At 45.9% G+C, this 24,689-nt stretch overlaps 2 protein-coding genes across 4 annotated transcripts in view; one reads left to right on the top strand and one right to left on the bottom strand.

Moving 5' to 3' along the window:
• Positions 1–23,570, top strand: part of syne2b (spectrin repeat containing, nuclear envelope 2b) — a 65,904-nt gene extending 42,334 nt beyond the window's left edge. For 2 of the 3 annotated variants that reach the window (XM_076027688.1, XM_076027687.1), the window contains 19 exons: positions 172–327; positions 906–1,064; positions 2,317–2,483; positions 10,783–10,945; positions 12,836–13,023; positions 13,235–13,385; positions 16,542–16,724; positions 17,035–17,172; positions 17,260–17,454; positions 17,712–18,027; positions 18,214–18,326; positions 18,415–18,544; positions 19,131–19,345; positions 19,499–19,699; positions 19,788–19,916; positions 19,994–20,185; positions 20,673–20,747; positions 21,055–21,104; positions 21,265–23,570. In XM_076027688.1, coding sequence (XP_075883803.1) covers positions 172–327; positions 906–1,064; positions 2,317–2,483; positions 10,783–10,945; positions 12,836–13,023; positions 13,235–13,385; positions 16,542–16,724; positions 17,035–17,172; positions 17,260–17,454; positions 17,712–18,027; positions 18,214–18,326; positions 18,415–18,544; positions 19,131–19,345; positions 19,499–19,699; positions 19,788–19,916; positions 19,994–20,185; positions 20,673–20,747; positions 21,055–21,104; positions 21,265–21,475 — 3,132 coding nt within the window. In that variant the 3' untranslated portion in view covers positions 21,476–23,570. Of the gene's footprint in view, positions 1–171; positions 328–905; positions 1,065–2,316; positions 2,484–2,860; positions 3,422–10,782; positions 10,946–12,835; positions 13,024–13,234; positions 13,386–16,541; positions 16,725–17,034; positions 17,173–17,259; positions 17,455–17,711; positions 18,028–18,213; positions 18,327–18,414; positions 18,545–19,130; positions 19,346–19,498; positions 19,700–19,787; positions 19,917–19,993; positions 20,186–20,672; positions 20,748–21,054; positions 21,105–21,264 lie in introns of those variants that run through there. The other variant, XM_076027690.1, reaches the window with a different exon arrangement.
• On the bottom strand, positions 13,975–15,706 carry LOC142888958 (dynein regulatory complex subunit 4-like). Its single transcript, XM_076027463.1, has one exon. The coding sequence runs from the start codon at positions 15,549–15,551 to the stop codon at positions 14,124–14,126; it is 1,428 nt and encodes a 475-aa protein (XP_075883578.1). The 5' UTR covers positions 15,552–15,706; the 3' UTR covers positions 13,975–14,123.
• Positions 23,571–24,689: the final 1,119 nt, after the last annotated feature.

Genomic DNA, 24,689 nt, shown 5'->3' with positions numbered 1-24,689 from the left:
CCTTAATCCTATCTGGGCGGGGTGAGAGAGAGAGAGAGAGGGAGAGAGAGGGAGGGGGAGGGCAGAAAGGGGCCGGCCGCAGTCGGCGGGAGAGCGGAGAGCGGTTGGAAGGGGGGAGTCCCACCCTGACCGTCTTTGTTGTGGCTGCCCCCCGTGTGTTGTGGCATGCAGGAGGACGAGGACTCCCTGGAGTACTGGGCTGAGAGGCTGACGGAGCTGAGCGCCATGAAGACGGACCTGTCCCAGTACATCATCGCCGACGACGTGCTGCTGCTGCAGGAGCAGGTGGAGCACCTGCACTGCCAGTGGGAGGAGCTCTGTCTGAAGGTGAGCTCACACCCACCCCTCACCTCACCCCTTCCTCACTAATAGTGTCAATGCTGAAGACTCCACAGGAAGGGTCGGCAGTTTCTCAGGTGCTGGCAAGATGTGTGGATTTTATCTGTGTTTGGTGTTCAGAGTTTCTAAAACTTTTAGTTAAAACGAGTCGTTTTCAGATCATTCTCTTCTAATTGGCTCGTAATCCTGCACAATCCTGCAAGTTCATCAGTGCTGTATTTTCAGTTGATGGAACATTCTGACCAGCAGCCGTTTGTTCAACGATTGTGTCTTCTGTGCATCTTTTTCTAGCTTTGTTTGGTGTGTGAGGCCTTTCCTGTATGTTGAGTAATTGGTGACGTTTGGTTTGAATCACACGGGGCTAATTTCACCTCCCAGTACAGTTGATGGCCCAGTGATCATGTGTTTACAGTTGAGCCACTTTGTGTGAAACACAATTTTTCCGAGGCCTGAGAACTAACTTGGTTCTTACTGCAGAGCTGACTTTGCGTTTGGTCAGCCTCAGCGATCGTAGCCAGAATGAGACTGAATTGAGGAATGCAATGGTCGCTTCCTGTCTGCTTCAGGTGTCCCTGCGCAAACAGGAGATTGCCGACCGCCTGAACGCCTGGATCATCTTCAATGAGAAGAACAAGGAGCTGTGCGAGTGGCTCACTCAGATGGAGAACAAGGTGGCGCACAACTCCGACCTGAACATCGAGGAGATGGTGGAGAAACTCAAGAAGGTGCGTGACCGTGTGTGTGTGTGGGGGGGTTCGCAACAAGAAAAATGAATCTGTTTCAAGTAAACTTGAAGGAATGGTGGGTCAACAAAGACTCAATCAAATGTTGCTCTGATCCAGTGTCAGGATTCAAGAATGAAAACTGTCTCTTCAGTTAACGATGGCAGTTTAAGAAGAAAATAGAAATGCTGATTGATGGAAACCCTGTTACTGCAGTTAGTGAGGCTAAAGCAATAGGACTCTATTAGCAAACATGCTTCACTCACAGGTTTCTATGTTGCCGTAAAAAATAAAACTGTACTATATATCTTTTCAAACTTTGTATCATTTGCATCCTGATTGGTTCTGTGGTTTTGTGTGATTTGCTGCGTCACTGGGTGGGTGAATTGGGGGCAGGGGGGTTTCAGGGGTGTTGGAGGCGGGACTCCGGCCTTTTCAAAGAAGCAGTGAATTACCACCTGATTGTTAAATAGACAACAGCTGTTGGCGCCCCAGCCAGTCCTCTGTGTGTGTGTGTGTGTGTGTGTGTGTGTGTGTGTGTGTGTGTGTGTGTGTGTGTGTGTGTGTGTGTGTGTGTGTGTGTGTGTGTGTGTGTGTGTGTTGGCAGTACTAAAGGCAATTGGTGCTATTGAAGGCTATTACCCTGGCATGGGGAGGAGGTGGGAGGGGCTACAGCTTTTCAAGCACGGCAAAGTTAAATTTAGTGACACACAAAAGTCTTGGCAAGAGCGGCGCTGCTATCTGGCATCCTTCCAAACAGCAGCAAGTCTGTTTTATCCTTTCAGCCAGCAAAGTCAAATACAACTGTTAGATTGAGATTTGTACCAGTTTGTCTGAGGAGCAGCGTTCCTCTTTCCTCCAATAGTAAATAACACTGTCGGTAATTCCTGGAATCGTCTCTCCATTCTTCCGCTGGTGTTGCTTCCTTTTGCTTCTTCCGGTTGACTTGCAGCGCCAACCTCATGACGTCCGTGCACTTTACTTAGTCTTGGTGATTCTCATTAAATCACTTACTGTATATGCAGCGCTCATGTTTTTATCTGCTTCAGTTTTGAAGAGAAAGTTGACTTAAATTTTAGTGTTTCGTTTACAGAAACATCACCACTTAAATTTTATAAAACCTCAAGACTTTTGGCATTTTCATCCTTTTTATATTTTATTTTTAGGTTTTACTCATTTTTAGCTCTTTCACTTTAGCCATTTGCCATTTATTGCAGGTATTGATTCTGTTTGCTCTCTCATGCTTCTTCCTCAGGACTGTATGGAAGAGATCAACCTGTTCAGTGAGAACAAGACCCATTTGAAGCAACTCGGAGAGCAGCTCATCACGGCCAGCAACAAGACCAAAGAGACGGAGATCAATGACAAGCTGAAGGACATCAACGACCGCTGGCAGCACCTGTTTGACCACATCGAGGCCCGGTAAGACACGATGCCAGTCACTCCCTTCACATTCACACGCCATTAAATCCAGGGTTGATATGCGGCTACATTTAAGTGGGTTTGCTGAAAGGACGCTCCGCTGTTGCCAAGTTGCATTTGTAGAACAGATACTAATTATAAAGAGACATACAGTCGGTAAATGAAAAACACTTGGGTTTTGTTTTTGGCAATTGGTTAATTGATGGATTTTGGTGCATTGGTCAGCTTGGCTGGTGCTCCACCAGCGAGATGCTCATTAGAGTGGTGTTCTCCTGAGAGTAAACAGATAAAATGCATTGATGTTTGAGTCATTACAACTGTAACTGTTTGTTGTGTCAGTTTGTGTGAAACTTACCTCTCCCTGTTCCTGCTCGCAGGGTGTTCGGGCAATATGGGTTCCGGGAGGGGAACCACCAAGTGGGAAGTGGGTAGAGGGGAGTTTTATTGTTGGAATTCTGAAGGTATTTACTGTAAATATTTATGGGTGTCTATTTGCTACATTTTGTGGGTGTACATATATATATATTTTCTTAGCATTTATACATCTTTGGTGATGGGTTTTATGGAGATATTTATTGCATATTTTTATTGGTGTGTCTGGTGATGATGTAATCGGCCTACTAGGTGTGGTGCTCTGTGCTTGAGGTTGCTGGTTGTTGGTGGCGGTAAACATGGTGTTTAAATAAAAAAAAAAAAAGCCTGATGTGCATCAAGTTTTTCTGCCTCTGCATCTCCTCATTGGCCTGCCTTGGCTGCTCAAACCTGATGGTCTTCCTGGTCAGGTTCTCAAGGCTGAGCAGTCTCCTGGTGGTTTGTCTCCGGAAAAGCATTTTTTTGGACTTTAAACGTATCCGCTGACAGTCCTTTCTACGGAAGAGGATTAGGGCCACAAGAAGAGAAAAAAAATGAAAATAGATTTATTTATTTTTTCCCAATTCAAGGATAAAGTTGAAATTTCGAGATTAGGGTCCAAATTTCAAGAATAAAGTTGACGTGAAATACAGAAAGTTTTGTGAATAAACTCGAAAGTCAAAATGTGGAGAATAAAGTGGAAAGGCTCTGCCTTCAAGTCTAGTGGAGTTCTTCTGTTTTCACCAGTTTCCTGATTACTGTTGGTGAACCTTGTGGGGTACACCTGTTTTCACCAGTTTACTTTCAACTGTGGGTAACTGGGTTCATCCACCATCCACCCAGTCTACTCGCCAATTTCCACTTTATTTGCGTCGACTTTATTAATGAAGTTTCTTCTTTATTCACGAAATGTAGTCCTTTTTTTTTTTATGTCAACTTTATTCATGAAATTTAAACTTGAAACTCGAAATGAAAACAAATGAAAATCTCCTTCCTGTAACGTTTTTTTCTCTTCTTGTGGCCCTAATCCTCTCATACCTTTCTGTCAAAGGATGCGTTGCAGTTATTTTTTCTCCCTGTGCCAGTTAGTTTTCCCCGCTGAGAGCTGGCCTCGCACAGCTGTTGTTCGATCACGGCTCACAGATTAGAGCAGAAAAGCCGCAGGCCACCGAAGGATAGAGGAATATTGTTATTAATCCATAAATGCATGTCTGATTCCACAGAGGAGTTGGGTCTGCATATTGAAGGAAGATCCACCTACAGTTGTACATGAAGCGCCCCATGATAGCTGAGCCAGTTGTAATGTGTGGAGTACAATGTAGCGCCAGGGCTCAGGTTTCTGGCTTTTCCATAGAGGGAGAAATTTGTTGTATTGCCGATGTGGCCTGCAAGAGCTATTATAGTGCACGATGAAGGCAATCTCAGTGGACTGTTAATGTGGCCTCTCAGAAAATTAGTCTGAATTTATGTTGTTTGTCTTCAGGCAATTTGATTTCCATTGAAATGTTCTGTGTTTTTACATATTTTCTGTTGTTTACTCCCATGGGAGCAGAAGCAGGAATCAATGCTGAAATGTTTCAGGTTCAAATTTTAAGCACTCGCCCTGCTTGTGGCCTCTGGCCCCCCACAGTTCAGTTGACATCATAATATGTTATGATGACGAGAATCTTCTGCCTAATGACTGTTTTTCGTTCCAATGGGATTCTGCAGATAATTATGCGTTCTCGGCACTAACGAGGTTGATCTCAGAAACAAATACCGTGCATTAGCGTTGGACCCTTCAACCCCGCCCCTTTGCTGTCTTGCTTTGCTTTAGCTGCTTGGCTTTCCCATCCGTCGCCCAACAGCACAGTAATTACTTTTGACCTGTGTGTGCGGAGGATTGGCGGAAGGCAGAGTGCAGCGCGGCAATTACCAGCACGATTCTACTAAACGGCAGGACCGCCAGTCTAAACGAATGGTTCCATTTAGCTCCTCGCAGTTGTCTGTATTTTTGGCCTGCGCGTCGAGTTGATGGCGAGCTGGTGAAATCCTCCGGGAGGTTTGACCCGAGCTGAGTCAGGCCGAGCGGCGGAATGCTTTCTTGGAGCCAGATGGGTTAAACCAGTCAGGGCGGAGGGGGAGGGGGTGGGGCTGACTTATCCTTTATGGGGATGACTGACTTAGAGCCGCCATATGGCGCCTGCTTCCAGCGCCGACTCTCCACCGGCTCCGTGTTTGTTTACTGATCAAGTCACGTTACACTGCTGTGACTCTAAAAAGCCGGCGGTTAATTTCCAGTCACTTGTGTCTTTTTACAACACGATTAAGCAATGCAGTAAAATGGTAATTGTGTGATTCGAGGGCCCTTGGCCGCAGTCAGTTGGTGCAATCGGCTGCATAAAACCTTTCCTGTAAATTTAATAGTGTGCTGTGCCACAGTGCTATTAAAACACTCCCTCCCCTTCATGTGAAATGGACAACAGCTTTTTTTAATCAGGCCACGTGAAAATAGGCCTCAGATTTTTCCCACTGAGGTGATAGCGGTGACCAATGAAGGATTGGAGCTCATTCGCACAAACAACATTAGAAAAAAAACATCTATTAAGCTATTAAGTCTTGAGAATGAAAACTGACCCATGAATGATGGAAATGAATGTGATATCAGGTTGCTGGCAACTCATGCTGGATGTCATTGGATGACTATAAAAAGTTTTTGTTTGCAATCACGTCGGTCTTCAGTCAACACGGCAGCTTGTAACTTGGGTTTGGGGTTAGACTCTTGTGGTTATCGCCCATTCCTGTTGATGTGGCCTGAGTAAGACCGATGTCATGTGACCAAGCAGGTCCTGGATGTTTGCAGTGAGGGTCTTTATGATGACCGACTGTTTGTTAGTACAGAGTTCTGCCCTCTGTCACTGACAGTAGGAAGAGGGATCTCAATGGAGAGGGGGTTGTGATACACAAAAGTGGACTTGACCTCCTCTCAACTGCCCCCCTTATTGGCCTTCAGGGACTGACCAGCATAACAAGGCTAAGCCTGTTAACGTGCTACTGCTGAGACACGGGCCGAACAGGTTCTTTAGAGCGCCAGTCCTCTGATATAATCTCTCCATGGAAGCCAACTCAGGGTGTGCAGGTCAAAGTGGGGGTCTGCTATCCCACCGAGTCTCTCCGGACAATGACTTACCAGGATTAGGACTCTGTCAAGTCCAGACAGTCAGAACAGTTGTGAAGTGCCCATTAGTCTATCCTCCCATTATGGTTAGGGTTAGGGTTAGAGTTAGGAGAGGTCGAACCAATGGGCAATTTTTCAGACTAATGGGGGGGTTGGACCAATGCCATGCTCCCGAACAATTTGGGGTCAAAGTCAGAAGGTTTAATGAAACCTGACAATGATCACCTTTGCAAAGAATGAAAAACATGCAGCTATTCAAAGCTTGAAGTGGTCATGGTAGGAAACTGAGGCATGGCTATAAATAGATTTATAGATCAGTGTGCTACCCCATCTCATCAGCCCTAATCCCCTCAGAATTTGCGTGCTTAGAGGGCCCACCCTATTTCGCTTAGCCAATGTGTGTCAAACTAGACTTCATAAATGATGTAGTTGCGTCTTGCAGCAGCAATGCATACTGGTGATTGGTTGAACAGAATCATCACCAATGGGTTCCATTTTTCCAGTCTTTGGTCTGACCCGGCCTTGGATCGAACCCACAGCCGACCAGTCTCAGGGCGGACTCTCTACCACTGGACCACTGAGCCGGTCCTAATACTGCTCTGCTTCGTCTTTTTGCCACGGGTGACTCAGTGTTGGGCCACAGCCAGAGTCTGTGTCACATATTTGTAGAAGCACTGATGGAGTCCAAGGGGAGCTGATTCAGAGTCAGCGATGACTGCAGCCCCTCGGCCTTTTGTCTGTGTCTCGCCCTGCTAAGGTTGTTTGGTAGATGACCGCTTGGGTTTGACTTGCTGAGGGATTAGACGCGTTGACACTGGTGCACTGCTCTCCTTTGTCCGCCAAAGCAAACCGGGGGCTCTGTCACCCGGCCCAGCAGCTGCCGTTTGCTGACGTGGATCTTTGTGCCGCCAGGCCCTTAACCCTCGGGGGGCCTCAGGAACTCGCTCCTTATTGTCTGAATAAGATGCACACGAGGCAGATGCTTGTCTTGTTTGTCGCGCCCCTGCTCACCATGCTCTTCCACCTGGTGTGGCTTTCATTGCATGTTTTACATCCAGATTGCAATGGCTTGGCTCGTCATAAATTCCAAGTACATCTTGTACAGACTGTTTAGCATCAAGTTGGTTGGCAGTTTCAATTCTCACTAAAGGCCACATGCCCTCTTTTCAAGCAGCCTTTGCCAATGACTGTGCCTTTCTTGTGTCCTGGGGGCCACACTCCTTCACGCTTGTACATGCCATTGTTGAGGGGGGAAAAAAGGAAATTATGCTGATGGGAGTTACTGTTACCATTACTGTGTGCGACAATGAAGTTGATTTATACACAAGTATGTCAGAACTGACATGGACAAACATGCTCCAAAGACCCAAAGACAATAGCTCTGTTTTCTAAAACTGGAACTCTGAACAAAAGCTCAAACAAACCCATTAATATGCACAAAAATAAGTGAATTTGTTTGAAGCAGATTGTTTCTTTGTAACAATACTTCTTGGTAATAAATAGCACTGGAAGGCCTTTTTATGCCGCACTTTAACTTTCATGGCATGAGCAATAAAGCTTAGCATTTCGGTCGTTTCATGCTTGACTCCATTGGTGTAGCCCAGTGCAATGGATTATCCTAAAATAGCTCCTTGCGTAAACACATTGTTTGATTGGAAGTCCTTTCTTCTGAGGTCGTGTTCGTTTAATATATATAACCTTCAAGATACATAATTGAAATTACTATCATGCTGGGTGGTTGTTGTTTTTTTTCAAGTGCAGTTTTTTGGGCAAATTTTCAATATTATATATTATATATATTATTATATTCAATATTTTGTTTTCTCTCCTTCTTCAATTGAGATTTCTTGGACATAAAAAGAAAGTGATCTACAGCTTTAAGGTCCACAGAGGGGTTTTGTGTTGCTTCTTCACCACCTGTTGTTGCCTTCAGCCCTGTGATCCATAACTTGCTCCCAGCTCTTAGTTTCTTAGAAATGGAAGATGGTCGCAGAAGGTTTTTACCAGATGGAGGTCCCCTGCTGGGTCAGTCTGTGTCTGCCTCAGGGGGCAGCTGCACCTTCAGAGTTCCAAAGGAAACTTGGATAAAATGCAATTATTAAAGTTATTTATGTCGGTGACATTGAATTATTTATTGAATTATTTCACTCATGAATTAAATTACTAAGATCATGTGTTTGTATTGATGTAGGTTACATTATGAAATGTGACCACTCAGGGTAAAAGTACTTTGATTACCTGCAGTGTCAATTTTACAGATTTTAGCACTAACTGTAAAGTATAGAATAAATGACTAAATCCTACAATGAATGCAGACATTGGTTATTTAAAGGAAAACATCTCGACTGTATACTCCACTCTACTTATGTCGCAATACGAATGCTTTATGGGGTTGATTTCCCACCAAATCACAAAGACGCCAACATCCCACCACTCGAAATGTCTGATCAGAGAACAACACTGGTCCTGATGCAGCGCGAAACCTGTTACTGCATCCAGATGTTTGTGGGCGGCGGAGGAGGAGAAGGAGGAGGAGGAGGAGGGTGCGCGTGGAGGAGGGGGAGGGAGGGAGGGAGGGAGGGAGGAATTGGGGGTGGAGAGTTGTTGGGTGGGTGGAGAAGGTGATCCAACGCCATGCAGTAGTGGTCCTCACCAACCCGTAAGTACCTCTCTGACGATGGCTGATAGAGAGTGGTCGTCGTGTGCCGAGGCTGAGGGAGGGCGGAGGGGTGGGGGGGGGAGTGTGGGATGTGTTGTTTTTATCAGGAGGAGGAGGAGGAGGTCGAGTCGGGGAGAGCAGGGGGGGGGGGGATGGGGGATGGGCTGAGCTTTGCATGCCGGCAGACTGATGCATGCCGAGTCACTTGGAGCAAATTCAATCCCAGCCGGAGTCGTTGTGTGTGTTGGTATTATACAGGCTGGCAGCAGCCACAACAGGCGTGCGTGTATGTGTGTGTGTGTGTGTGTGTGTGTGTGTGTGTGTGTGTGTGTAAGCCCATACATCTGTGCACGGGAGCAGCAGCAGCAGCAGCAGCATGTTAATAATGTCAATGCTGCTGCTCTCTGCAACCTTCCTCACTTGCCTGCGTTCACGCTCAAACACATGCATCAGGATCAAAGGGGTTTTTCTCTCCGCAGCCCCGACAGCATCAGCGTCGCCTGCTGCCACTCCTCCTTCTATGTGTTGCATCCTTTCAGCCGTGCAGGCAGACGCTTCGCTGCGCACTGAGAGTCAGAGCAAAAGTTACGTCACATGCAATTCGGCCGACTGTCCACATTTCTTCAGTGCACGATCATCATGAACCCACTGGAGAACTGTTGGAGTCTTATACTTTATTCATCCATTTCCTATACCGCGACAAAAATAAACATTATTTACAATAACATAACATTTGCATATTTTTTTTTTTTTTTGTCAAACTAAAAGCAAAAATAACCTGCACAATATTCAAAGTTTTATTGCACTGTAGAGTGTAGATGTCACCATGTTTAGCATTATGGTGAGTTCATACAGGTGGACAGCAACAAGTTAGAATGCAACGTTGGATCTTGTTGACTTATTATATTATCATCATTGAAATATTTAATTTTAGATAAGAAAGACAACAACAAGCATGCACAACACCCCAAACACACAACAAAGTCATACAAATGAAAACAAATGAAAACACTCATGTATCATAAAATAAGGCCAATCAAAGTTTTTTATCAATAAAAGGGGAGAAATATCGCAAAAAAAAATTGCATCCTGCCGTTAGACTTGCACCCTGCTGAATAAGTTCCTGGCAGTGTGAAAGCCACCAGAACCTTGCAACTGGTGACACAGGCTGACACTCAAGACGCTTACTGGGAGAGGGGATTTTTCTGCGGTCACATGACCCTGCAGAAGATGTGGGTCAGATGAACTGGAATGCAGCCTGGTCGCAGACGACACACAGCATCCCAGTCAGATGTAGGTCATCTGGCCATAATGGTTCCTGTTGTGTCTTGCTGGATAACGGTGCGACGGGTCGGCTGTGCTGCTAAAACTGGTGCCATGGTCCCAAAGCGGCCTGATCGGACTGTTTGTCCCCCAGACAGCTGCTGTTTCTCGGTTACGTCCTGCAGAAACAAAAGCTGAGAATAACTTCAAAACTGTTGACCTCGAAGCTCTAATGAAAATAAATATAAACATACTTTGGAATTCAATTTGAAGGCATGAATTAATTACAAGTTCATTAAAAAAAAAGGCAGAAAAACAGTCACTTCACCCTGCTATAATTCAGCTGCCCCATTTAAGGCAAAACTAATAATGTTGGAACATTGCAGAATACTTTAGAGAATTCACACAGTGGACCACCCTCTGTTCACACAGATCTGTTAGTTTTTGATTTGCCAATATTTATATGTTGAGTTGTTCAGCAAAAGTGGCAGTCAGACAAAATGGACCTCAGAAGTCTCTCTGCAACACTTTAAACATTTTATCGGAACAGTTGAAATCCAAAGAAACTAACTTTTGCGCTCGTGGTCCACGCTATAATTACTGGGAGATTCCGATCTATAGCCCAACGTTGGAACATTGCACTCTTTATTGCTTTTTCTACCATTGAAATATAGGAAGAAAGGTTCAGTAGTTTCTGGGGAAGCTTTGACACAACAATCGAGGAGATAAAATCTTGTGTAAGTATCTGAAAGTCAAAGGAAAAAAAAAAATTCACAAACAAACTGGATCATTTCCAAGAAGTGATCAGCCCCAGCTGCCAGAAGGCTCCCGCCTCGCCCTCTGACCCATGGCTCTGTATGACTTGGCAGGGTGAGGAAGCTGAAGGACACCCTGGTGACGGTGCAGCAACTGGACAAGAAGATGAGCAACTTGCGCACGTGGCTGTCGTGCATCGAAGCGGAGCTGGCCAAGCCGGTGGTCTACAGTGTGTGTCACAGCGATGAGATCAAGAAGCAGCTGGCGGAGCTACAGGTGGGTTCTCTCTCCAGCGTCATCCAGCAGCGTCTAGACTCACCAAGAAGCCAAAAATCTTAAACCGTATCATTCACATCAATTCATTCATCTCTGCAACCCTGTCCAGCTGGGCATTCTAGTGGTCCCATTAGTAAAGCATGGGAAAAAAAATACTTAAATGATCACTTCAAATAGGACTTGTGGTCTTAAATGTTCAAGCAGACTTTGACATATCTGGTTTCAACAGAAGGCAGGACATTAGTTTTAAAAAAAAGTTTGAAAGCTATTTCAGGAAAAGTCATAGCTTCCCTCCACTCACCTCTATTAGCTCCAAGACTCCACTTTGAGGTTGGACTCTGCAAGAAGAACACTGGCAGAAGAAGGAACTTTAGAGCAGGAAGTACCTTGGCTTGCTTTTAACCCTGTTTTGTCTTGGCCACCCTGCTGGGACCATCAGCATTATATCAGCAGAGCAGAGTAATGTGCACTGCGGTGCAACACTACGGTGGGCCGCAGCTCAAGGGATATTTGTGGAGGAAAAAGCTGCCACGCTGTGCTGGCAGCTGGTGAATGCACCAAAAGCCGGATGTTGGTTAGTTGGCTGACGACAGGAAATGGGTTTTATTCTGTTGGACTATTTGTAGCATGTTGTACTGCCTGGTTTACTGAAGGGCAGAGTTTCTGGTACGCAGAGAGATACAGACAGACAGACACGGTGTAATCAGGACGGATGTATATTTAAAATTACAGGAACATTTTTTCAAGTGGACGGATTTTCATTTGACCACTTTCTTCCATATGATCAATGGACTCAAGTTATTTATGGCATCTTCTCCTTAATCTTTCCTAACCCCATAACCTTAAAACAACAAACACACTTAAAAAAATCCTACAAACTACAGTGACAGGTGACCTTGTCTTCGAGTGGTTTCTTCAGTGAAAGCCCTCACACTTTACAGAGACCATCTACACCTCTAAAAAAAAAAAAAAAAAAAAGTCCATCTAAGAGTGATAATGCAACAAAGAAAGAGCCTGTGTGAGTTGTGAGTTGGACAGTGATGGGTCTGGAGATGGGGGAGTGGAGGAGGTAGAGAGATGGTTAACAAGACTGGCCATAAAGGATTTCGGAAAGAGAAATAGTAGGTTTCTAAAAATGTGCGGCCAGTGGAGAGCCGGACAGGCTGGAAACGACTCAGCCTGCACTGCTGGAGAGTGATGGACGGCTCAAACGAGTCTCTCCTGGAGGCTCTTTAAGCCTTCAGCACTCACAATGACGAGCCAGACAGTTATAACTGAGCAAACAGCAGCCGACAAAGGTGCTGTCAAGACACACAAATGTGCAAACGCACATACATGTCCAGAAAACAGCTTCACAAAAATATATTTATTCTTGACATTATAGTCATTTAAAAAAATAAAAAAGTCTTGTAGTACAATGCAAGTAAAGTAAATAATAAGTTGACACAATTGATATTCTAAACAAAAGTACAACAAATATAAAAAGCAATATTGTTAAAATTATGGGCAGAAAACCTTTAGCAGCTGTAAAATTGCTTTGGGATTTGGAGAAATAATTCTTTGCAAAAGTGGAAAAACATTCAGAATGTTCACTTTTTCAAGTTTGAGGATAAAACATTTACACATTATATATTTTAGTTTAAAGTGAAGAACGGGATTTCAAACATTAGCCTATCGAAGAATTCCAAGATCTCAGAATGTTGAAAAGGAATGCCAAACATTCTTCTGCTGAATTCTCAAATCAAGATCCGCCTTCCACAATCTCAGAATGTTGCTTGAGTCTTTTTGTCGCGCTAAATCAAAGTAGGATTTAATCAGCGCGCTAGCTGCTGTTTAGCCCACTGAACTGCACGTGCCGACCAACGGGAATCCATGCTCTCTGTCCTGCAGGACCTGCAGCGGGACATCGAGCAGCACACCGAGAGCGTGGCGTCGGTGCTCACGCTCTGCGATGTCCTGCTCCACGATGCCGACGCATGCGGTAGCGACTCTGAGAGCGACTCCATCCAGCAGACCAGCCACAGTCTGGACCGGCGGTGGAGGAACATCTGCGCCATGTCCTTGGAGAGGAGGATAAGGTGAGGACTTCATGAAAGCAACCTCACTCCCTACAAAATTCATAACCCGTCGAGCCTCCATGCAATGTTTAACCTCAAGACAGGGTATATCCACCACAACGGGTATAACCTATCTAGGAAACATAAAGCCCTTTTTGTGTATTTGTCAATCCCATGACTTCAGGTTGAAATGAAATGTATGAAAAAAAAATATATATCCTGTGACTTCCAGGATTGAGGAGACCTGGCGCCTCTGGTCTAAGTTTCTGGACGACTACTCTCGCTTCGAAGAGTGGCTCAAGGTGGCCGAGATCACCGCCGGGAACCCGGATTCAGCCAACGTCCTTTACACCAGCGCCAAAGAGGAGCTCAAGAAGTTTGAGGTTGGTAAAATGTCTTTGTTTTATTCCTCCCCAAGATGGCTGTGTGTTTGTCTGGAAATCTACAGCGGTTTTAGATCATTAATCACGCAAGGCTAGCCTGCTGGAGCCTGGGATGAAAAAGTAGAAGTCACGAGTTGCACCCCAACACAACACACCAGGGGCAATCACACTGGCAAGTAGGAAGAATTGTGCCGTTATCAATTGGCCTCGGGGTGGGGGGGCAGCGAAGGGAAGTCTTCCGCGTACGTACGTCTGGTACAATGGAATGGAATGTTGCACTTTATCCATGCAACATTCCACCCTACTGGCAGATCAGGTGTGACGTGCAACAGAGGTTTCACCAAGCAAACAAGGGTCGGTGCAGAAAACAGCGGTGCAACAATGGTTCTGAGAAAAACACGGGAGACTGCTGGAGGTAGCAGATGTTAATCTGTCAAGCTTTTCTTTAGGAGTTACCAGAGTGGACAAGATCAGGAACGAGGACGTTGGAGGGACAGCGTGTGTGAAATATAAAGCCAGACTTGAGAAGAGTGAAGATATCGGTAGGAGTAGGTGAGATTGGAAGGTCAGAGGCTGACCATAGAAACTCCTGGATTGAGAGGACATGAAATTTGTTGGCGGGAGAGAAAAAAAAAATACAGTGGAAAACAGCCAAAATGAAACGAGAAATGAATCTTCAGATCAGGACACTAAGAGCAAAGTCAACCACGGAGCTGCAGGTAAGACCAACTCTTGGGCTCAGCTCGTGGTGGCTGGCGCGGAAGAGTTTGGCACGCGAGAGTGTTCGTTCAGGATCTGCTTGGAGGACTTGAGCGGAAAGTTCACAACGTGGACGCCCAGGTCCTTCAGCTTGTCCTTGCACGTGCGCAGCAGCTCGTCGTACTCCCGGCAGTCCTGGGCCAGCTCGCTCTGCAGGACGTCGACGGCGGCCCGCTTGGACACCAGTATCTCCTCCAGCTTGTTGGAGGCGCCGCCGCTGGCGCCGGTGGTGGCGGCGGCCAAAGACGACAGCGCGGCGCAGAGCTGAGCCTCCCTCTTCTCCAGGGTCTCCGCCAGCACCGCCGCCTTCCTCTCCAGCAGCAACTCCTTCAGCCCGCTCCTCTGCTGCACGTCCAGGATGGTTTCAGTCTGGCTCTGCTGCAGCGCATCGCGCTCCCGCCGCACCTGCGTGAACACCTGCAGCAGTAGCTCGTAGTCGAGCTTCACGTGCCGGAGCTCCTTCTCGATCACCTTCGCCCGGGCCCTGCTCGCGGCCAGCTTGGCCTTGGCCTCGTTGTGCTCCTCCAGCTGCCTCTGGAGCTCGGGCAGGACGTACTCCACCTCCTGCAGGGTCGCTCGCAGCCGCTTGTTGTCCTGCTGCGCCGTCTGCAGCTCTTTCTCTGAACGGCCCTGCTGCCTCGTTGCGTCCTCCAGCTCGTCCTTCAGCACTCTCTGGTCCACCAGCAGCTTCTTCTGGGCGGCGGAGTAGTACTCCTCGGCGCCGCGGAGAGCTCGGTCGTGCTCCTCCACCAGGGTTATTTTGCGGCTTTTCATTCTCTCCTCGAGCTCGATGATCTCGGATCGTCGCATCTTCTCCTCCGTGTCCATCAGCAGCTGCATGTTCTTCTGGTATTTGGCCTCGATTTCTCGGATGATCTTGCAGTAGGTGTTGGACAGTTCCATGACCGCCACCTGGTTTTTCAGCTTCAGCTCCTTCAAGCAGTTCTGGTTATAGATCTTTTTCTGCCTGTAGTCCGTCTTCAGATCGTGGATTTCTTTCCACATCCCGAGTTCCACCTCCGTGTGCTCATTCTGGACCACTGAGCTTATGGCAACCGCGCCGATCTCGACTACAGATTCTTGGCTGTGGCTCTCGTTCAAGACGTGTTTCAACTTCTGCTTGTAGGTCATGATCGCAACTCGACAGGGTTCCTCCGACTCCTCTCTTTCCCTCCGTCGGTTCCTCAGCTCGGCCCTCGTCTCCTCCAAGGTCCTCTTGGAGATTTCCCAGAATGCAAAGACCTTGTCCCGCTCCAGCTGGAAGGTCCTCCATTCCTGTTGCTCAGTTTCAAGCTCTTGTCGAAGGGCAATAATTTGCTCCTCCAGGTCCTCCTTGGACACTTCACCTGTTTCCTCCGCGGAAGCGTTCCCCTTCTTCCCTTTCTTCCCTTTATTTTTTGGTGCCATATTTGGTAAGGAGGCAGTTGTAAGCACAAACTACTTCTAGATGATGTGCGATTGTTTCCCAAAGTTAACAGCCGTTAAGTATCCACACCTCGGGCCTACCTTTAGAAGTTGTTTCATGTCAAGTTCCACATTCCAAAATATCAAAAGCCACCACTCTTAGCCTTCTATTGTGACCTCAAAATCAAAGACTCTTAGATAGAGATTAAAGCTAAGGACACTTTGATCTCTGAAAGTTGGAAGTGGACTGAGAGAAATGACTAAAAAGAATCAAAATTACGAATTGCCATCCCATCACATTCTGTCAGTTATTGAGGGGGGCTGGCCGGCCAAATTGAATTAGGACAATTTGGGACAAATTAAACTTCACATTAACTTGATTCTAGTGTTGCTAGTTTGAAGGAATTTCTAGCTGGCTGTGGCGTGATGAAGGGCAACTCTTTGCTCAAATCTCTTTTGCTCCTTCTGTGCCAGCTCTTGTAAAAAAAAATATACAGTTGCTATAATTGTCATGTTGCTCAGTTGGTGAATAGAATGTATTGGAAAATACTTAATTTGGTTTAACTTGAATCGAGACGATCTCGAGTTTCCTCCATTTGACTCTCTCCTCATCAGTGTATTTGTTTGCGATCAAGAGTTCTGGTGGACGTAGAGCCGTGATGTGTCAACCTGGATTAGAAACACAGATTAGTGTCTGGTAATCTGGTTACTCATCTCCATGTCAGCTGCTCTAAAGAGGAGACTTTGCACGCATGATGGTTTGAAAGTAAGGACGTGGAAGATGGTCTGTATCTACAAACTGACAGACAGTGGTTGTCCATCCTCTCACGCAGGTGATATTGCCTGAAATAATCTCCTGAAATGCCATTGAGTGCACAGGTAGCACTTCCCTAGATGTTGTACACTGTACTGCCATTGCTACTCAATGATCTTTTGTGGTGTTAAGGGTACCGATAAAGCAATGTGTTTACCGTCCTCACGCTGTCACTGCAGGCGTTCCAGCGGCAGGTCCATGAGCGTCTCACCCAGCTGGAGCTGGTCAACAAGCAGTACCGCCGTCTTGCCCGGGAGAACCGGACTGACGCAGCGTGCAAACTTAAAATCATGGTGCAGGAGGGCAACCAGCGGTGGGACAGCCTGCAAAAGAGAGTGGCCTCTGTTCTCCGCAGACTCAAGGTAAAGCGGGGAGTGGGAGCAGACTGATTTATGATTTGCTCAACGGGCGATACACAATTTTCATCACCGTCAAATGTCTTCTGGGGTAGACTTATGACATCACATGCCTTAGGTACACAAGATTAGTGGTTGAGTGTTGTTTTAACTGACTATTGGATAAGTAAAACTAAACAAAAATAGCAGTCCGTGCCTGAGAAGAGCGTAGAGCCTCTCTGTTTGGTTTACGGCTGTGCTCATCGGCGCCCTCTAGACGTTTAAAAAAAAAATCTGAAAGCTCTAATCTGGATTGTGTCGATATTTGCTCTCGCAGCACTTCACGTCGCAGCGAGAGGACTTTGAAGGAACCCGCGAGGGGATCCTGGTCTGGCTCACGGAGATGGACCTGCAGCTCACCAACGTGGAGCACTTCTCCGAGAGCGACGTCGAGGACAAGATGAGGCAGCTGAATGTAAGTCCTTCTAATGCAAAAGCCAACATTTACAGGAAGCGCGCCATCTGCTGAACCCGTCCCCTTCCTTCTTCTGCCACTCTATAGGGCTTCCAGCAGGAAATCACTCTGAACACCAACAAGATTGACGCTCTGATCGTCTTTGGGGAGAACTTGATCCAAAAGAGCGCTCCGCTGGACGCAGCGCTGATCGAGGACGAGCTGGAGGAGCTGCACTCCTACTGCCAAGAAGTGTTTGGTCGAGTCGCTCGCTTCCACCACCGCCTGGTCAACAGACGCCCGGTCAGTAACGTGTTAAGCGATAGTTTTTTTTATTGTGACATTTTGGTTTCGTGCAATTCTCGGGGTGATGGAAATGATAGAACTGTAACCGGACTTTTTGAGAAAAGTTCACCCCAGACTCTGGTTACAAAAAAACCTCTGGTTTCAGGAGCCTTCAACTGTGGATGAAAGACCCAACCGAAAGAGAACCACACGGTTTCAAAAATACATTTCGTCAAACATTTTGTCTCATTTTTTTTTTATTCTATCTTTCGAAGATTCTGCTGGAGGAGACGGAACCGTCGGACCACGACACGGACCCGGAGGACTCGCAGAGTCAGGGTGGCAGGACGGTGTGGAGGAAGGGCAGGAGGAAGAGGAAGACGGACGAGGAGGAGCTAGCGGCGCCGCTCGTCTCGGCCGTGCAGCCGATCATGTGCCACCTCCTGGCGCCGCCCCTGGAGCGGTCCGGCCGGGAGACGCCCGTCAGCGTGGACTCCATCCCTCTGGAGTGGGACCACACGGTGGACGTGGGGGGGTCGTCGTCGCACGAGGACGACGAGGACGACGCCACCTTCTTCAGCACTTTGTCAGGTAAAAAATGGCCCTCACAAAAAAATATTCTCTGGCAAATAATGACAAGAGAATAACTGGGATTGCGTCAACATTTAAGGGTGTCCAAAACTTCTTTTTTTTTTTTTTTCCATTAATGTATTTCAGATTGGTTGGTCATCTTTATTCTCACCCTTTCTTAAACTGTAACCTGCTGTGTGTCCTCAGTGAAGTCAGGCGACCGACTCAGCTGGCACCAGCCGGGCTCTCCAGAAAGGAGAGAAGTTTCAAGCGAAGACCAGACCTCGCCTGCGACGCACACCTTTCACCAGCAGGGCTACGTAGGTGCAAACGCATGGAGCGGTTGGTTCACTGAGACCGCAGTTTCCGGCTAAAGTTGTGCGTTTGCATGTGTGTGCTTGCGTTCAGGCTAAGCTCATGTCAGAATGCAGCAGCAGCATCGACAGCGTCAAGAGGGTCAAGCTGATTCTGAACGACGAGGAGGAGCTGGAGGATCCGGGTCTGACCGTCGGCACTGCAGACAAGCAGACCAGCACAGGTAGAGCTGGCAGAGTGCCATCAACTGTGCAAACCTCTAGCTGCAATTGTGGGATGTGTAGCAGGTCCTGGCTAGGTCTCCACTGACAGATATATAGATATTCCTAAATCTAGGAATAATGAAAATATTATGTGGGGATTCTGTGTGTTTCTATGTAATCTCACCACAAACCAAACAGAACAAAAGCAAAAATAACACAATTGCAACAACCCAAAAGGGAAAAATAACATCTTAATAAAATACTTATTTTGTGATTATCATATATGCAATGCTTAGCAAAGTGTCCACACACTAAACAACAGAAATTTAGGTATTAGTGCACTGCACATGTATTGACCAGCCATCTTTATTATGTTTACATATAAGATGTTAGTCGTCAGCTATATTTGCGCCTTTACTGTTCACTGTGAACCCGAGCAGTTTTTTTTTTATCTGTTGGCAAGAAACATTAAAGGTTGATTTTAACCTCAGCCCCCTTTTTTGGACTTCCCCGTAACTTTTTACAAAAGCCTTTGTGATCAAACATTGAGACGCTTCGGGACGCTGAGAAGTCACAATGCCTTTATCGCCCCCTGTCTGCCTGCAGGAGTGATCCAGCGATGGGAGCTGCTCGGGGCTCCAAAGTTCACCAGAGACGAGGCCGACGTCAAGCAGGGCCTGGAGCACTGGCACAAGCTCAACTCGGACCTCTCTGATGTCACTTCCTGGTTAGGCAGGGTGCTGCCGGAGCTGGAGAACCTGCAGCGGATTGAACCATCCACTAGAATCGGAGACTTTGAAGTCAATATACAAAGGCTGAAGGTAGTGTTTTTTTTAGTCTTGTCATCACTTGCATTAGTGTCTGTTAGTGCTGGTGACACCAATACAGGAGACTAAACGGTACATTTAACATTTCAAAAGAAAGATGAAACTTGGATTAACTTTCATTTCAACCATTTATTGTGTTTTCATCAGGAGATGCAGAAGGCCTTCAACAGTCACAAGTGTCTGATGATCTCCATCAACCTGGGCAGCGGCCACTTCCAGCGCGGCGACAGCGCCGAGCTGCAGGAACTGCGGGATGCCCTGACGTCGGCCAATCACAGCTGGACGCAGGCCTGCGGTGGCCTGGAGAGCTGGGAGGGGAGACTTCACTCTGCGCTCATGCAGTGTCAGGTCAGAGATCCGAGTCGTGCCCGCACGAGCGCGCTTTCAGGCGGTCGAGCGCCGGACGGCATCACTGAAACGGGCCTCTGTTGTTCAGGAGTTCCACGAGACGCTGCACTCGCTGCTGCTGTGGCTCGCCCAGGCGGAGGGCAAGCTGAGCACCGTCAACCTCGGCGACCCGTCAACGCCGAGCGCCGTCCTGCTGCAGCACCGAGTCACGCTGATGGTGAGTGAGCGTTTTTGTCGCTTGCTGGCGTTCGTCTCACCTGCCTGGTCCTGACTGCTCCACGTCGCCCCCTGCAGAAACTGCAGGAGGAGCTGTCCAGCCGGCAGCAGGAGGTGTCTTCGCTGCAGGAGATCTCATCTCAGCTGCTTCTCGAGGCTGCCGGAGAGGACAGTGTGGAGGCCAAGGAGAAGGTGCACGTCATCTGTAACAAGCTCCGCCTCCTGCGGCGACAGGTGGCCGCCGATCTACATGTACTGCAGCGGCGACTGGTAAGTCCGGCCAGAACTTCACACTCTTTTTTTGCCTAGCCTCGTGGGCTGACTTCACGTTTACTGCTATGTTTATTTGAATATTTGCCTGATTTATTACGACACACATTACAAAATAAAGCTCGAGGTTTCAGGACTTTCTTTGCCCTGGATATAATTTCTCACTGGCCCGGAGGCTTTTAAACGCAATCCTGCCTCAGTGCAGTGGTTAATTAAAAACAGTCTGTCACAAATTGCACAAAAATCTCCATGGTGATTATTTGGCTGATGTGTAGAAACTGTGGGATTTTTGGCCAAAGACTTTTGTTTCATAATATTTTAAATAAATCTCTTGAGGTGTCAATGGAGGCAGTTATGGAGTTTAGTCTGACAATATATGTTGTATGAGGAGAGAATAATAGAATAAATGTTGTTGTTTACCTAATCCAATAATCACTTCTGTCTTCTGATGAGTCAGTCTTGTCTGATTGTGTGATTGCTGTTTCAGGAAAGCTGCTCAGCTGGCTCAGAGGTGGACAGCATGGCAGCGGAAGCTCACGGCCCCTCTCTGCTGCAGCACCACGTGCGTAAAAATTGGACTGAACGTGTGGAGAAATCACGAGTTGACGGCCTTGAAAATGGATGATCTGAGCTTTAAACTGAACACCTTGATCTGAGTATAAAAAGGCAACGTTCTCCAAATTGGAAAAAGACACCCAGTTATTCCATCCTACTCTTGATTTCTCCTGCCGTGTATACCATAGATATCCAATCGGCATCAGAAAACTGGCTATGAAGGACGATGGTCCAGCGTGGGGTTTAATAAAAATGAATGCACACAATCCATGAGTTTTAGCAGGTAAATGACTAAAGTGTGTTTGTTCCTTCAGGAGGTGGCCAGCCTGCAGAAAACCAAGACTGGCCAGCCGGCGACTCGGAGGTAACGTTTACCATTTGAAGCTTTTACCCTCGATGTCAATTCGTTGGTGTAAAAACGGCATCGCTCGAACATAATGACACCTTGGACGATTGTCGACTTTTCCTCAGATTTTAATCTGGACTGTCGCGCTACATTGACCCCTGTTCTTGTGCGTCGCCAGGGACGACAGGCGAGACTCGCCACCGCGGCGGCCGCTGCTCTACCGCGTGCTGCGAGCCGCCTTCCCGCTACACCTGCTCTTCTTCATGCTGCTGGTGCTGGCCTGCCTGGTGCCGCTGTCTGAGGAGGACTACAGCTGCGCCTATTCCAACAACTTTGCCCGCTCCTTCTACCCCATGCTGCGCTACACTAACGGCCCCCCTCCCACATGATGACCGCCTCGGCTAAAGAGGCAGCGCCAATGACAGACTTTATTTTTTATTAGCTGTATTTAAATTGTATTTATTGTTTTGTGGATGCTCCTCAGTTCTGCAACAAAAAAAAAAGCCATATCTCTTGTTTATTTTGTCACTTTTATGCAGTGAATTTCACATGTGACGTCCACACCCTCAGTATACAATGACAAGTAAACTAATTTTGATAAATACAAATATATCTATTTATTATCTTTTTACTCTTTGGTCGTTTAAACTGAGGAGCACACACCAGCCATTTTTCAACCACTGCAGCTATACAACACTGAAGGTGACAACACCTTCAGAGGGCGAGATTTGTACAGAAGTACAAGCGGGTTTATATTATTAGGAAGACTCCTTTGCACACATGCCTTTCTGGAACCAGCACAACTCAAGATTTTATTGAAGTTTTGTTTTAAGATAGTGGAGGCAAACTACTACGAAAAGATGCTTCCACATAACCAATTCTTAAATTATTGTTTCTGCACACAGGTGTGCCAGTGAAACCTGCTTAATTTTAAAATATCTTATATTTTGATGGCATCAAAAGTCATAACTTTTGACAAGTATTTTCTTATGGGCAACTCCTACGTCAGCTTATTTTAAACTGCATTACAGAACCCGTGACCACTAGAGGGCAAGTGAGAGAAAGCGCTTTAACAGGCCCAAAGTATAAAAACAAAAATACCGATTACCGTATTTTTCGGACTACAAGTCAATCATCAAGCATCAATCAAAATCTGCGTCATGAAGAAGAAAAAAGCATATTGGTCACACTGGACTTAAAGTACCATTTATGGGGAAAGTAGTTTTCTGGCCATCTTAGCATTTAGCCCGCGATTAGCTTGCTTTGTTTTCTTCATTGCAGTCAAGTCGCTTTTCGCCAGTCCCTTACAAGTTTCTCACTCACTCGAAACTTTCGTTCTGTTGCTCTAGTACAGTTTTCGGTTAGCATTTCTTTTGGGGTGGGCACTTGTGGTCAGTCTTTCTCAGTTGTCTTTAAGCTAATGTTGAAATTGATATTCATTGGGACGCAAGTAGCACAATACCGCTAGTTGTCACAAGCCTAGAGCACCCCCCTCTGGCGGCTGTAGGCAATGCTTACTCCTTGGTCATGTTAGTGTGAATTAACATTTAAATTGCATAACCAGCCAAACTATGAAAAAAACCCTGCAAATAACAGTCCGGAAAATACGGTATACGTAGCCTACATATTTTTCTACCAAGATAATGTAGCATAAAAACAGAAAATTCACTCATGAAGCATCCAGCTCGGCGGTCACCATTGTAAAAACAGGCTGCCGCTCAACTAGGTGTGGGTTTTTCCATCACTACAGCCAACATGCAGGTTGTAGCTTGCAGTTTTGTGAATGATATGGGATTACTAAACCCTTTTTTTCTTTTCAAATTTCCCTGATTGCATATTGCTTTGAAAACACATTTTGATTTTATCACAAGTTTTGGGTTTCAGACGTCACACTGCTGTAAAACCAAAAACAGCTCGCTAACAGAGGCTTACCACTGTAATGCAGAGGCATTGAGTTGCTCATGTTCTGTAAAATATGATCTAATCAAGTGGCTTCACGGAGATCTGTTTCATGTCAGCAATGTAAGCCTCAGCGAAAAGCTAAAAAAAAAAAAAAGTTGTTTGCAGCAGTGTGTGTTGTGTTTTTTAAGTTACCTAAATCTCTTCTGCTACGTTTGTAAAGTAGGCACCAAGCAGGTTTAAAACAAAGCCCCTGTTTTTATTATTGTTGTCATCATCAATCTTATAATTATTATTATTATTATTTGAAAACAGTGTGTGCTGTTTTTGATTGTGTGTGTGTGAATTTCATCTGAATTCTGCTTTAAAACATTCTTCAGCCAAGCTGCTGAAGCACTGCTGTCAGAATCTACCATGCCAGACTTGGGAGAGGGGAACATGAATGTAAATGATCCAATGTGCATTGAATGTAGCTGTGCAATTAGTGCAAGAGTGAATACAGAGTGTACATGATTTCATTTTTTTTTTTTTTTTGTTAATGGGTTTGTTATGTACACAAGAAGTGAAAATATATTGGGTGACATCACTCCAAACGTTGAATCTGTCCTTCTTTAAAACTGATTTCTTTTTGAGACTTTTCAAACAAAGCCACGATGCAAAATATTTTGTGGGTGAAAGGTCAGTACACAGGCGTAGCTTTAGAAAAGAGGCCAAGTGATGCAACGGCCATATGATGTTGCATCATTGATGTCATTGAAAAAAGAAAATTCCCATTCACTGGATTCTTACCGTCTCATGCCTTCGGAGCTGCACAGGAAGCAGCAAAACCTGTAAATAATAATAAAGACATCAACTCAGTCAGATATACAACGGAAATGAAAAAACAAAGCAACACACCTGAAAGTGAAAACTTACGTGTGGCACTGAAGACCTTGGTGAGGCTGAGAATCACGTTTGTGCTGACGAGTGGTTGTGGTTAGAGGAGATACTGTAGGTGGCTGGTGGCTGCGAACTAGAAAATAAACTGTGGATTTACAGTTTCTGATTTCGGCTTTTTTAAAAAAAAAAATAATAATTAAGCAAGAAAAGAGAAATGCGTTGGTCAACCAGCCAAGGACTGATATGTGATGAGAGACTGCAGAAGGTTTCCAGAGCTGAGACTACATGAAGTGAATGTAAACATGCCAAATATGAATATTAAACAATTTGGTCAGGCGACAACTAAATACTAGAGTAGATTCAAGACGGACATGTTGAGGATTTATTGTTTTATTCTGATGTAGCAATTCAAGCTCCAATTCGACAGCCTTGAGATCAGCTGTGTCCTTGTCACACTTAATTGTGCTTGTTTCTACTTTTATAATCTAAAATAAATATAAAATTTACTTCACAAATTACCGCTTGGCCACCGGAGGAAAAAAACAAAACGGTGTATAGTTTGACTTTCCCTTCATTTTCCTTCATGTTGAAATGTGTTCCATGTCTATTTGTCATGCTAAACTATCATAGGACAGCCATCCCCTGTGTTTCAGGCTGATCTGGGACTTTTGGTCTCTGAAAAAAAAAAACTCATTCTGTGACTGTTTTTCATACTAAACCATCATAGAGCAGTCAACCAAGTACGTTTTGGGCTGATCTGAGACTTTTCATTTTTTTGGCCCTGGGGAAAAACAAAAAAAACAAAAATCAAACGACTTGCTTGAG

The sequence above is a fragment of the Nelusetta ayraudi genome, unplaced genomic scaffold (genome assembly GCF_046127955.1).
Source record: "Nelusetta ayraudi isolate G7.1 ecotype Tasmania unplaced genomic scaffold, CSIRO-AGI_Nayr_v1 ptg000021l, whole genome shotgun sequence".
NCBI classification, from domain to species: domain Eukaryota; kingdom Metazoa; phylum Chordata; class Actinopteri; order Tetraodontiformes; family Monacanthidae; genus Nelusetta; species Nelusetta ayraudi.
Note: the sequence above shows the minus strand (reverse complement) of the source record. Positions and strands in the feature narration are given on the sequence as shown.

Excerpts from the sequence above, each read along its gene's own strand:
- LOC142888958 (XM_076027463.1), bottom strand. The coding sequence starts at position 15,551 with ATGGCACCAAAAAATAAAGGGAAGAAAGGGAAGAAGGGGAACGCTTCC.